Genomic DNA, 13,718 nt, shown 5'->3' with positions numbered 1-13,718 from the left:
ACCGAGGTCTGGGGGGGTCTGACCCGCAGCCTCACTATCACAGACTCGGAACCAGGGAAGGCCCAGCCCAGCTCCCAGCAGGGGAAGTGCTCAAAAGCGGGGACGGCTTTGCCAGAAGCAGCATGGGGCAAAGAGGAGCCTGGCTTCTCGGGTCAGTGACGTTCTCACTGCATGACCTTGACCACCTGCCTCAGCGGCCCCGAGCCAGCTTCTTTGTCTGTAAGTGGAGAGGACTTGTCACAAGGATTAAATAAGCTAATACGGCCCCAGCGCTCGGGGCCACACCAGGCACATAGTACGTGCTGGATCGGGGTGTTTTTATTTATGTAATACACATGTGTATTTTTCAGGCACTGCTTAAATATTCGACTAATATCACTGAATGCAGCAACCCCCACGGGGAGCGTTATTATTTCCTCATCATGCAAACGTGCGGATCAAGACACTGTGCAGCTCAGCTCCATGCCAGGCGGAAGGAGCGGCAGAAGCAAGGCAGAGGCAGGAAACCAGGGAAGGAGCTACTGCAAGAGTCGAGGGCAGAGATCAGAGCACGGCTGGGGGTGGGGGCAAGGAACAGAGGCGCCTCCTGCCTGGCGCTGGCATTGACCTTCTGCCATGATCCCCGCTGGGGAAGGGCGGGGTCCACGGCCCAGAGGAGGTGTTCGTCTAGAGGGGAGGACTGTTGCCCTGAAACAATCCTGCTTCCTGCCACTTCCCCATGGGGCTCAGGGTACTGGAGGCAGACGACTTCTTCACGGGGGGACATGAGGAAGGCGAAGGCCGAACGCTGCGCTGTGAGGGGGACACCAGCCACCTCCCTCCCGCGGAGACGTACCATAGAACAGTGGGTCCCGGGGTGGTTTTCTTTTGACCAGGACACGAGCCAGCACGGCCACCAGGAGCAAGATGAGGGCAGCAACCCCCACGATTGTCCAGGAACTGCAACAACCAGAACAGGGAGGCGGTCACTTATCGAAATAAACATGTGGATGCGTGGAATTTCCTGGCTGTGAATGCTCTCGCCCCCACGTCTGCCTCTGCCTCCAGCTCCAGTGCCGCAGGCTGAGCTGGGTGCACCTGCAGCCCTCCGCCCCTGCGGGCCACCCGTGCGACTTTCACGGACTGGAAGCACCAGTTCCTCACTCATCCTAGCCTGTGCACCTTCACCCTCCCCGCCATCCCACGCCCTCTGAAGACGGTCCCTGCCCCACCCCCCCAGCTCACCCCTGCACCTCCAAATTCTGTTCCCCGGTGACTGACAGGCCTAACCACTGCATCCGTCGCCTCTCTCAGGGCCGGAAACCCTCTGGCTGCACTCCAGGGAGCACAGAGGAGTCTCAGCTACACACACCTTCCAGAAAGACCAGGAGGAAGGGCCCCAGGCCACGTGTATAATCAAAGGGACCAAAGAATAAGGCCAATCCAAGGAGGGAGGAGTTTGGTCCAGAGCTGCAGCCCAAAGGAAGGAAGCCAGATCCCCACACCAGGGCCAGCAAGCCAGAGTCCAACCCCACACCCGGAAGGTAAGGTGAGGCTGAGGTGGGCACAAAAGACATGGTACCAGGGAGACCAGGGTCCAAGGCCCCTTCCCCATGGGGCAGCCCTAGGGCGTGAGGCTTGGTTGAGTTAGCAGTCAAGACACCTGGAGTCTAGGACCCCCTTTGCCACTTGAGCGACCTGAGAAAGCCATGTCATTTCATCACCTGCTTATAACTCACTTTAAAACACATTAAGGGTAAAATGTATTATGTACCCATGTAGGCCAGGCACTGGGGATGAATGGAGGCCATCCGTCCCTGTCTCATGGAGGGTCCAGTCTCCGTGGACTCTGAGCGCTCTCACCCAGGAGGTCACCTCCAGTCCTGCAGAGATGCGCTCTCTCTCACCCCCCGGCACCCAGCAGGGCTGGCAGGGCTAGACACAGGATCACGTGGCCCTCTCCAATGGCCCCCTGCACCACCGCCTCCTCAGCTGAAACCCCGTCCACACCACCACAGCCCAGGAGCATCTTTTGGATCACCTTTGCTATATGCCCCTGGGGCTTCTGGAAAGTACCTTCCTCAGTCACAGCTTCCACCAGGACCCAACAATACCTACCAACAGCTGAAGGGCAAACTCATGCTAAAGCTCGCTCCACCCGCCCCCCCTGCAGCTGGAATGGGTGTTAGAAACCTGCCCCCAGCATAAGAAAGCTCAGTGAGGAAGTGGGAAGTGAGCCACCCAGGCTGCAGGTTAAATGGGCCCCCAGCGAGACTGGTCGCAGGTGCAGGAGAGCTATATCCCCAGCACCTGCCCCCAGGCCCACAGAGTCAGGGAGTGGGCTCTGGGCCTCAGGAACACCCAGATTTCCAAATGCTGTCCTCCACCTACAGAATCAGAGCCCGTTGGGTTGGGGCAAGGGAATATGCAGCTTTTTTTCAAGATTCCTGGATGAGTATGACAAAGTCCGCCTGGGAACTCCTGTCAGGGTGTATAGGAATTAATGAATGGATGAAGAAGGGAAGGAGGGGAGAAGAAGCCAACAAGGAGAAATGGATGGACGGATGGATGGCGGATAATGAACGAATGGACGGATGGTGGATGGCGGGTGGTGAATGGATGGATGGATGGATGGACGGACGGACGGATGGTGGATGGATGGATGGATGGATAGATGGATAAGAGATGGTGGACGGATGGATGGATGGTGGATAGTGAATGGACAGATGGATGCACAATGGACGGACGGATGGTGGATGGATGGATGGATGGATGGACGGACGGATGGATGGTGGATGGATGGATGGATGGATGGACGGACGGATGGATGGTGGATGGATGGATGGATGGATGGACGGACGGATGGTGGATGGATGGATGGATGGATGGACGGACGGATGGATGGTGGATGGATGGATGGATGGATGGACGGACGGATGGTGGATGGATGGATGGATAGATGGATAAGAGATGGTGGATGGATGATGAATGGTGGATAGTGAATGGACGACGGATGGACCACAGATGGATATATGGTGGTTGCATGGATGGACGGATGATGGATGGTGGATGGAGAATGATGGAGGAATGATGGATGGCAAATGATGGATGATGGGATGGATGGATGACAGATGATGGAAGGATGACACACTTCTATGATAAGAATGAGGATGACTGTGTCGATGTCCAGGTAGGGTGCTGAAGCAGGAAATTTCTAGTGGTGCACATCCGTGGCTCTTCCTGTAGGGATAAGCCAAAGAGCAAAGGATGGAGGAGGAAGCTGATGTGGGTCAGGAACATGATGCTGGACTGAAGCATCCCGTGAGAAGCGAAGAGGTCCGGTGTGCTATGTAAGCTGACAAGCACTTCAATCACAGCCCGAGGCAGGTGGTGGCCAGGAAATGGCCCCCATCCCTGCTCCTACAAGGACCTGCGCACCGTCGCACAGCGGGTGCCCTCGGGGGAGTGTGAGGGTCACATAAACTGCGCTCTCACCACTGCCACCTGGCAGAAGAGCAAGGAGCGAAGAGAAACTGGGGCTGCAGATTCTGGGAGTATCCCAGGGACCACCAAGTGCAGGACCGGCTCAGAACCGAGAGAGAAGGATCCGGCAGGACTTGGTGGGGGCGGGGGCTGCTGAGACACAACAAAGGGTGGAAACTTTGCTAGTCTTGGACTGGGGGCAAGGGGGGGTTACTGATGCCCTTCCATGAAGGGGACGTGTATGGGTGCGCATGAGAAGAGAGATAAAGTGTGTGTGTGTGTGTGTGTGTGTGTGTGTGTGTGTCACAGACAGATGATGAGACTAACGGATCCTAACTCTTTCCTGACTCCGTAACCTGCCTTGCTTTTTCTGGTTTTCAGCCTTTCATAAACGGCCTGCTGGGAAGGAAGCTTCAACTTATCCAGCGGATTGGAACCTGACCGCATGCCCGCTACGCACAAGGCCCCGGGCTGGGCCAGACGACGCCACGGTGAGCTGTGGCCTGGGAAGGTGAGTTCTGACTACAGCGAGGGAATTCTCTTGGGAGAAGCGCAATCCCAGGGGGCCAGGTAGACAGAGAGCTCCTGCATGCTTGGAGGGAGGGTCTGGAAAACGCGGAGGTGGCATGGTACCTGAGGCTATCAAATCAGGGATGGCTTCCACAGTCGGGTCGGGGAGGAAGTCCTCCCAGTCAGAGGCAAGAGCATGAACCAGGGCAAGGAGGCAAGGGCTGGGGCAGAGAAGCTCCTGGGGGGGGCTTGGCAGGGCCTGGGGTGGGGAACCGCAGGGAGGAAACAGATGTTAGCCCAGGCCTGGGGCCAGTGTGGAAGGGGACAGTGGGGGTGGGAGGGGGAGGAAGAGGCCAGAGGAGCCAGAGGTCACTGGGATTCTACCCTGCAGGGGGCTGGGAAGAATGACTGGAACCAATTATTCAAAACTCTGCAGGGCTTAGCGATGTGCTCAACACTACACGGCAATACATAATTCAGTGTGTGCTTAGTAAATGCCATCACCATCCTGCCAGGGGCTGAGGCCAGAATCTCAGAGTCATCCCCAAACCCTCTCCAGGACATGCAGACCTTCAGTAAGCCGCACTGCTCTCCTGCCCAGATACCCTGCACCCAGCCGCCGCACCCCTCTCCTCCCTCTGCCCCCTGTTCCCCTACCTGGAAGGCTCTGTCCCCACCTCTTCCCATGCCCACCTCCTGCACCTCAAGCCTCCTCCTCCAAGAAGCCTCCCCTGACCACCAGTCGCCTTCCCAGTCACTCATGTCACCCCATTTTTTGATGTCCTTTTCAACACCCACTTCCCTAACCTTTCCTAGCTTGTCCATAGCTATATCCCCAACACCTGGAACAGCGTCAAGCACAGAATATGTCCTCAATAAATATTTGCTGCACTGCGCACAATGCCACTGTGGATGCTGTATTCACAGACACGTGACATCTGCTGCCCGGAGCTGCAGCTCCCAGGAGATGTACCCCGAGACGGGGTCAGACCAAGGGCAGTCACGGCCAATGTCCAGGCAGTGCTCCGTATGGATGGGGGCCATCTGGATAAGGCTGTCAGCAAGTGGTAGCCCCAGCAGAGAGAGAGAAGGAGGTAGGAAGTCACCGCCCTGGAGGCAGACCCTTATCCCCAGCTCAAGGACTGGAGGGCGGTTGCCACGTGCAGACTGATGCAATTTCCTCAGCACCAACTGCTGGGGAAACCTAACAGGTTAACTTCTTCGCCCCCAAGGACAGCAGGGAACACCAGCAGGCACGGAGGCCTGGCACCTCTCCCACCATCCGGGCAGGTCTGCAGCTGCCTGGTGCCCGGTGGCGTAGCCCGGGATCCCTCACACCAGACGGAGGCGGGGCTTTGAACCAACCCATCTGTGGCCTGTCAGCCCCACCCATTTCCTTGGCCTTGAACGGCTTGGCCTCCCTTACCCCGCGCCTCTACACAAAACGGTCTCTTTGGATCCTGACAATAGGATACAAATATAGGCCATTTCACAGACCAGAAAACTGAGGCCACGCCACACGGGTCGTGCCAAAGGCACGCCTAGAACCCGGGTCTTTGCTTGTCGGCCCGGGGCTATTCCTGCTAGTCATTCACAACAGTTTCTAAAATTAATAGGAAACGAGAAGTATGTGCGTGCCCATACATGGAAACGTCCCTGTGAAATGCGAAACGAACCCGGCACAACCCGAGGGAACACGGCCACGCTCGCAGCTGGCGGCATCTGCGCCCCCTCACCCCGGCCCCTGGGCTCAAGGGCAGGGGCATTGCCTCGTTGACCTCCGTCACCCCGGACACCAGGGCCGGCGCGCGCGCGCCCCCCGCACTGGGCTCCAGAACCGCACCGAACGGCCGGGACGCCCGCCCGAGCCCAGCTCCCCGCCCCCGCCCCCCCCCCGGGCCCGCGCGCCCCCCTCGCGCCTCCCCTCCCCCAGCCCGGAGGGGGAGCCCCCGCAGGCCGCCGGCCCAAGCCCTACGGTTGGCGGCTCCAGCCCCATCGGAAAAGTTGCCGGGGGCTCGCGCGGCGCCGAGGCCACTTGGCCGCCCACCCCCGGCCCCGGCGCCGCCCCCCGCCGCGCGCGCCCACTCACTCGTGCTGGGCCGCCAGGTGGTTGAAGACATAGGTGACCGGGATGGCCGAGAGGGACAGCACGAAGACCCCGGTGGCCGCAGAAGCACTCATCGCCGCCGCCGCGCCGCTCGCCCTTCAGCGCATCCCGCGCGGCGCCCCGCCCCAGCTTCCGGCAGCGCCCGCGCCCCTCGGCCGTGCCCTTCGGGGCGTCCCGCGCCGCGCCCTCAGCAGCGCCCCCTCGGCGCGCCGGCCCGCAGCCGCCCAGGAGCGCAGCGCCGCGGTGCGGTCCCGGGGGCCGCCCTGGCCGCGCCCCGGCCGGGGAGCGGCGACAGTCCGCGGCGCGGGATAGGTGTCCCGGGGGCGCGCGCTCTGCGGGAAGGCGGTGACGGCTTGGGAGGCGGGCACCGCCGGCCGCGGATCCTCGACGACCTGCAGAGGCTCTGGGCCGCGCTGCGGGCGGCGGGGGTGGGGCGGGGGGTGGAGTCAGACCCTCGGGCGTCGGAGCGGGAAGGGCCCCGCGAGCTCATCCACGTGGGGAGCCCTAGGCCGGGGGGACGGGAGGGACGATGATCCCGAAACCGTGGATCGTCCCCGCCAGCAGCCGACAGCGGGCAGCAGGCACAGCTCGGTGCAGAGAACCGGGTCAACCCCGGGCTGCTCGCGCGGGTGCCGCTGACCTTGGTCCAGTTACTTAGCTCTTTGGTCTTTTCCCTTCTCTGTCCAATGGGAATAGCGCGCACAGCGCAGGAGGCGACGAACTGAGCCGCTGTGTGCGGATTGACCCCCCGCGCCGCTCGGAACACCGGGGTCTCCTGCAATTCCCGTTTCTGGGGGGTTGAAACTCACCCTGGGAGAAACGCTGTGATTTGAGGGACCAGGTAGCGTTCCGGGGGCCGGGCTTCTGCGGGACTGGAGGCGCGGGGCCCTGCGCGGGGAGCGAGGGCCGGGGGCTCAGACCGCGGTCAGACAGTCAGACGGGCGCCGACTATGCCCGAGGCTGCTTGACGGTGCTGGGGGCGAGGTCTCAGAACCCCTGGGCCTCAGCCTGGCACGGTCTGCTGTCCCGGGAAAGTGGAGGACAACGAGTTCCAGACAGACAGCAGCTCGGGCGACCCGGAGAGAGGAGCGGTACTCCGTACTAAGCGGGCAGCGGCCCAGGGCCTGACGGCATCGTTCGGCTCCTTTTAGAGAGGACGGAGATGAGCCACAGAGAGGCCGTGACCTACCCCTCTGGGGCCACTGCACTTTCCCAAGCCAGCTCTCCTGATCACCTACCTGGGTGCACCCGGGAGGCTGGGGTCTAACTCTGAGGGGGTAATGATAAAACCTTGGCCCAAATCGTGACACAGCCCAAGTTTCCCCCAAGAGACATCCGTACCTCTGACCGGGCTGTCACCCTCCCTCACAACTACTCCGAATGCTTGTCACTGTCCTTAAACTCTCTCTTCCTCCAGACAACAAACCCCTCTGAGCCCCCCACTCTCCTCCTAGCCCTTCCCTGAGGCCAGCCGAGCCCCTCCCTCACCACCCAAACCCGCTACATGCGTTTTACCTTCTCTCTTATACGTCCCAGTGTAGCCATGGCTCCCTGGGCCAGCGGCTCCTCTGTTAGCCGCCTTCTCTCCTTTCTCACGCGCGCTCCGATTTAATGCCCGAGCTCCGCTGAGAGATCCCAAATTACAGTCCTCCTGCTGGCGTCTCCCCTCACGCTGCTGCATGGCACCCCACGGACTCATCCCAGTCAACATGGCCAAAATGGATTTCCTCATCGGCCATGAGACCAGCTTCCTCTCATGTGGTGGCCACCACCCCTCACCCGACAGGCCAAGCCAGACACCTGCGAATGCACCTCAGTTTTGGCCGATCCTCCTTCCTCTGGTTTCGGCAGCTCTGCCGGCGCTCCCTTCCAATACTCAATACTCAAGTCTGCGCCCCCACCGTCTGTCCGGGTCTGTCTCCCGTGTCCTACCCCTTCCTCGTCTCCCCGGCCCACCTGACCCCCACCCTGGGCCTCCCTCCCCCTGCATCAAGCTTTGCTCTTCAGAGCGCTTCCACTCTTCCAGATTAACTGGCTTACGTGTCTGCTTTCTGTTCTGTGTCTCTCTCTCCATTACGACGTAAGCTCGGCAAGGTCAGGAACGCACCCGTCGTGTTTATGGTTCTATTCCTATCATTTCTATTAGCAGAAGAGGTGCTCGAGAAATCTTTGTTCAGTGAATGAATGCTCAAGTCATCACTGTGCATTGGAAATATGTGAGCCGCATGTGTAATCTTAATTTTTTTTTCTTTAGGTAAACTCTATATTCAACATAAGGCTTGAACTGAAGACCCCGAGGTCAAGAGTCACACGGTCCACCAACCGAGCCAGCCAGGTGCCCCTGTAATCTTAAATTTTCTAGCAGCCACATTACAAAAGAAGAAGGATGCAGGTGAAATTATTTTTCATGATATAGTCTATTGAAGCCATATGTCCAAAAGATTATTGTTTCAACAAGTCATCAGTGTCAAAGGTATTAAGATATTTTACACTAAATCTTTCAAATTTCATGTATTTTACACATAACAGTATGTTCTGTTTCAGACTAGTCACATTTCAAGCACGCAACGGCCACATGTGGCAAGTGGCATCTATACTGGAATCATGGTTCTAGAACTTTCTCCCCCTCTCGTACTGTCCTGGCTTCAGCTGTGCTCTCTGCTGGCTACTGTCAAGAATGGGTGTGATATTAAATCACTTATAAGCTTATTCAAGTGTCCTCAGAGAGTCTACCATGTTTCTAGCATTGTTCTAAGACATGGCCATGCCAAGATGAATTATAAACACATCTTCCCAAGAAGGCCACAATCTGGTGCGAGAAAGGGATATGTAAACAATTACCATAAAAGGCGTCAAAGATGTATGTACAGCTTGTTAGAGGAACCACCGGTTCTGTCTGGAGGAGTCAAGAAAAGCTACGAGGAGGAGGTGAGGCTTGCGCCCAGACTCGAAGAGCAAGTAGAAGCTGGCCAAGCAGACCAGGAACGGGTGGGGCTTCCCAGGCAGTGGAGACAGCACACGTGATGGCGGAAATGGGTGGGCACATGCCACGGGATGAACTTCAAGTCACTTGCTTTGCTTGAAAATACCAGGATGTCATGCACAAAGGGGCTGGCAGGAGGTGAAGCTGGACAGGTGACCCGGGACTCGATCTCGGATCAAGTGCAGGGAGCATGTAAGGTTCACGAGTGGGAGAGAGTATCATCTTCAAAGCCCCGCCTGGCACCTGGTGGGGACCACGGTTTAGAAAGAGGAGAGACAGGAGGCAGGAAGGCCAACTAGGAAGCTAGGACAGTGGTCCAGTGACAGATCATGAGGACACGAACCAAGGAAGTTCGAGGAAGAAAAGGGTCTGGGGAGGGATCGTAAGGGGAGAAAGTTGGGAGGCGGGGACTGAGCACAGGTTTGGTTTCAGACACGTGCGGCTGCCAGTGCCCATGGAGTTCCTGGGAGGAATGGTCTCATTGGCAACTGGGGATACCAGCCTGTGGCATCAAGAGAGGTACAAATGACAGATATAGATCTGGGGGGTCAGGAGCCTGGAGATGTGGCTGAATATCAAGGAGATGAATTCCCTGTCCCAGGAAGAGGGTAGAGACAAAGAGAATTGTAACAGACACGGCCAGAGAGCGGGTGGTGGGCCCTGCCCAAGGGCATCTGAACGCAGTGGCGTAGGCCTTCAACACCCCCACCTCAGGAGCTGTTCCCTCAGAGTCCGCAAGAGACCCGGGGGCCACTGCAAAGCTCAGGTGCTGTGATATACACGTTGGAGATTGTGATTTTCTTGATAACAGTTCCTCTTAATGCTGAAAGTATGAGTGGCCAGAACTCTTGTAGTCGAGGAGCCTGTGCGCTAGAAACCCTCCAGCAACCTGCCCAAACCCACTGAAAATTATCTCATTCCACAACACTACTGTACTGTGGAGACTCCAAAGTGTAGTTAACCTTTGAATAATGCAGGGGGGTTAGGGACCCCCTCTTTACCCGCTCAGTCAAAAATCTGCATTTACCTTTTGACTCCCCAGAAACTGTTGACCAGAAGCCTTACCAGTAACATAAATGGTTGATTCATGCATATTTTGTATGTTATCTGTATTCTACACTATTTTGTTATGATCGAGTAAGCCAGGGAAAAGAAAATGTTAAGAAAATCATAAAGAAGAGAAAATACATTTACAGAACTGAGCTGTTTATTTACCAAAAAAGAAATCCACGTATAAGTGGGTCCATGCAGTCCAAACCCGTGTTGTTCCAGGGTCAAGGGTATTTCCACTAATATTATCTCTTTTAAGCTTCACAGCAGCTCTCTGAAGAAGAGAGAAACCCTTTATGGATGCAGAAAGTGAAGCTCAAAGAGACCACGTGACTTGCCCAAGGTCAAAAGGCTAAGAGAGAGGGTCAACCTGAATTCAGTCACTGTATCTGTGAATCTATGCCCAGTGACTGAGCCTAAGTCACTAGACCCACGTTGCCACAGCTCACTGAGCACCACGTTGGACTCCTTAGAAATGGTGGATGGACACAATACAGGCTTAGCCGGCTGCCTCCTTGCTCAGGAAGCTGAGGTCCGGAGTTCTAGTCCACGCCGAGCAGTAAGTATTAAATTCCCATCTTGAAAAAGGGCTGGATATGACTTCAAGGGTACTCGGACAACAAAGTAGTTTGGTTTTTTATTTTGTTGTGAGTTTGTGTGTATGTATGCTTTTTAGGAGCATCAGTCTTGCAAGCCATGGAGACTAATACTGTAGCTGTGAAACTTGACTCCAAGCTTCCTGCAAGCAAGCAAAAAGAGACCCGTGGAGGTACGCACCGTTCTGTGGTAAGAAAGACACAGGTTTTTGTCACATTGATTCAAAATAATTGACAGATCAGGAATTCAACGGAAGCAGCCCTCACCATGCCCGTTTCTGCCACAAAGGGGAAGTGAAAGCAGAACATGAGGGAACTTGGTCATCAGGAGCTAAGAAAGAACGTCGGGAGGGTAGGACGGAGTAACTCCTCTGAAAGAGTAAAGTGGAAGTCAGCCCACACGTTTGCTGGCCCCCAGCCCCAGAGCTCTTGTTCTGCACGTTTCTGTTTCGCCCTTTTTAATCATCCTTTAAATGTTGTGTTCATGTTTTTATGAAAGGCCACACGCTCGAGATGAACGTTCAGGGGTCATCAAACAGATTGGTTTGTGGGGTGTATAGGGACGAGACAGATAACCTGAGAGTGAGCAAGGTAAGGCTGCTGTGCCTTCGTGGGTAGACCACTAGGATCCTGTCCAAAGAAGGCACCAGACAGTGATGAAACCCCTCGGAGAAACCCCAAGTCACTCTAAACACTAAGTCACACTCAACACTAGATTTCTCGTTGGTAACCATGAGTGCCCTGACAAGGGCTGCGGTTAGTGACATGGGTGTTTTGGGGTGACGACTGCTGTCTGTCCAGCACCTAATACAGTGCCAGGCATAGAGCAGATGCCTAATAAATGTGGACTGGAGAGAAAAAGGGGGAGAGGAAGAAGGGAAGGTGGGGTTTAAACTAAAATAGGAGGGGAGGGGAAGAGATGGAAGGACAGACATCTGCAGGACAGTGAGAAGGAAATAAATGAAAGGAGAGATGAAGTTAGGCTATAAGATGTTCGTCAAAAGGTCTAGTGCGCTCACTGGTTGGGGCCTGGACCGTTGCCCTGGGTTTCCTAGCAACCAAAGCAAGGAAGGAAACATAATAACATTCACAGTATCCATAGGATAAAAACAGATCAGTTGTTCAGAAGCTCTTCCCTGGTTCCTCTTAAAGGAACACTGTGTCATACAGTATGTCCTCAGCAACATTCCTACAATAAATATAGAATCAAATTCTGAACAGTTGTCTCTCAGTACAGCCTCGGTGCGGGTGATCGGCATGGCGCCAAGACCCACTCAAGGAGCCAAAAGAACTTCACCAGATAAGCAACTCTCTGAAGGTTTGGCGTGGGGCTGTGCTGCATTTTATAATGAGGGCAGAGCTCTCCCACGGAGATAGAGCATCACCTCACAGACCTTCTCAACCCCCCCACAGGGTTCTTCTCCCCTGCCAACCTGAAGCCATCTCCAGCTGGGGTCAAAGGGAATCCAGCAATATCCCTCCAGGCTATGCTCAAGGAATAGCATTTCATGTCATAATGTTTCCATCGAACAACACCATAGGAAGTTTGAAATTTTAGGGCTGGCAAGAAGGAAGAAACCATCTACGTTGTTAAGTAAGGACAGAACGTTACGGTTTGACAAGCCAACGGAGGGCAACTTGACATTCCTGTGTGAAGGAGCTGAGCACTTGGACAAGGACTAATTTCAAACCCAGGGTTGCTGCGGTATTCAGACCGTCCTGGGGGATAGCAGAAAGACCTAGTTAGGGTTTGGGTTGGACAGAAGTGATTGGAGAGGAGGTAGGAGGCTTCCTTGACAGTTACCTCCCCTCCTCTAGATGCCTTTTGAACCTCTGATTCAAGAGGTGACACAATAGGTAACAGAATAATTAACATTATTAACTGGCCAATAAATGTGTGTATATATATTTGGGGGGTGCTTGAATGGCATCTGCCTTCAGCTTAGATCACCCCTGGGCCAGGCTCCCTGAGCAGTGGGGAGCCTGCTCCTCTCTCTCCCTTGGCACCCCCCTCCACTCATGTTTTCTCTTTCTTTAAATAAATAATAAAATCTTAAAATATATATATTATATATACATTTATATATATATTTGCATAGCTTCCTACCTACCTTCCTATATATATATATATATATATATATATATATATATATTTGCATAGCTTCCTACCTACCTTCATATATATATATATGTATATATATATATTTGAGAGACCGAGAAAGAGCGCACACGCACACGCATGTAGTGGGAAGGGGCAGAAGGAGAGAGAATCCCAAGCAGAGCCTGACACAGGGCCCATCTTACCGCCCCGAGATCAGGACCCCAGCTGAAACCGAGAGTTGATGCTTAACCAACTGTGCCACCCAGGTGGCCCCAATAACTATATACTTTTTTTTTTTAATTTTTTATTTATTTATTTATTTGACACAGAGAGAGATCACAAGTAGGCAGAGAGAGAGAGGAGGAAGCAGGCTTCCCGCTGAGCAGGGAGCCCGATGCGGGACTCGATCCCAGGACCCTGAGATCATGACCTGAGCCGAAGGCAGAGGCTCAACCCACTGAGCCACCCAGGTGCCCCAATAACTATATACTTTTAAGAAAGAAGAAATAATCCAGTGCTTGAAGCAGGAAAGGATACTCCTGGTCAACCAGAAAGGTGAAAGATACCTAGAAGACTGTGGTAGCCTTGGCTTTGGTGGCCCCACGAGCCACCGTTCATGCCTCGTGGTAGATCCTACCGCCTGGACTCTGGCCTTGGCGTGTGGCTGGCTTGCTCTGGCCAGTGGGACCTTAGCATAGTTAAAATAGATATCGGTAAGAGCTTACACGTTACAGTGTGTCCTCTGGGGATACTGTCTTGGAAGCCAGCCACCGTGCAGTGAGGAGGCCCGAGCAGCCACGCAGAGAGGCGGGCATGGGCCGACAGCCCGAGCTGAGATCCCAGCCAGCAGCCAGCCCCCACATGGAGGAAGGCTGGTCCAGACCTCCTGACCCTCCCGACATCAGCCCC

At 55.2% G+C, this 13,718-nt stretch overlaps 1 protein-coding gene and 1 long non-coding RNA gene across 5 annotated transcripts in view; one reads left to right on the top strand and one right to left on the bottom strand.

Moving 5' to 3' along the window:
• Nucleotides 1-6,486, bottom strand: part of TM6SF1 (transmembrane 6 superfamily member 1) — a 30,274-nt gene extending 23,788 nt beyond the window's left edge. Inside the window, exons 1-2 of one of the 4 annotated variants that reach the window (XM_082736207.1) lie at nucleotides 6,062-6,486; nucleotides 836-939 (exon numbers count right to left, since the gene is read on the bottom strand). In XM_082736207.1, the coding sequence (XP_082592333.1) occupies nucleotides 836-939; nucleotides 6,062-6,153 (196 nt within the window). In that variant the 5' untranslated portion in view covers nucleotides 6,154-6,486. The remainder of the gene's footprint in view (nucleotides 1-835; nucleotides 940-6,061) is intronic. The other 3 variants (XM_082736208.1, XM_082736209.1, XM_082736206.1) reach the window with 3 other exon arrangements.
• On the top strand, nucleotides 1,232-8,689 carry LOC309867398. The gene is made up of 3 exons (XR_014313151.1): nucleotides 1,232-1,523; nucleotides 3,844-3,973; nucleotides 8,334-8,689. It is a non-coding gene; the product is annotated as an uncharacterized lncRNA (long non-coding RNA).
• The last annotated feature ends 5,029 nt before the right edge of the window (nucleotides 8,690-13,718 follow it).

Source organism: Mustela nivalis, assembly GCF_964662115.1.
Source record: "Mustela nivalis genome assembly, chromosome: 6".
In the NCBI taxonomy this organism is placed as follows: Eukaryota; Metazoa; Chordata; class Mammalia; order Carnivora; family Mustelidae; genus Mustela; species Mustela nivalis.
The sequence above is the reverse complement of the archived record's forward strand: the minus strand, read 5'-3'. Positions and strand labels throughout refer to the sequence as shown.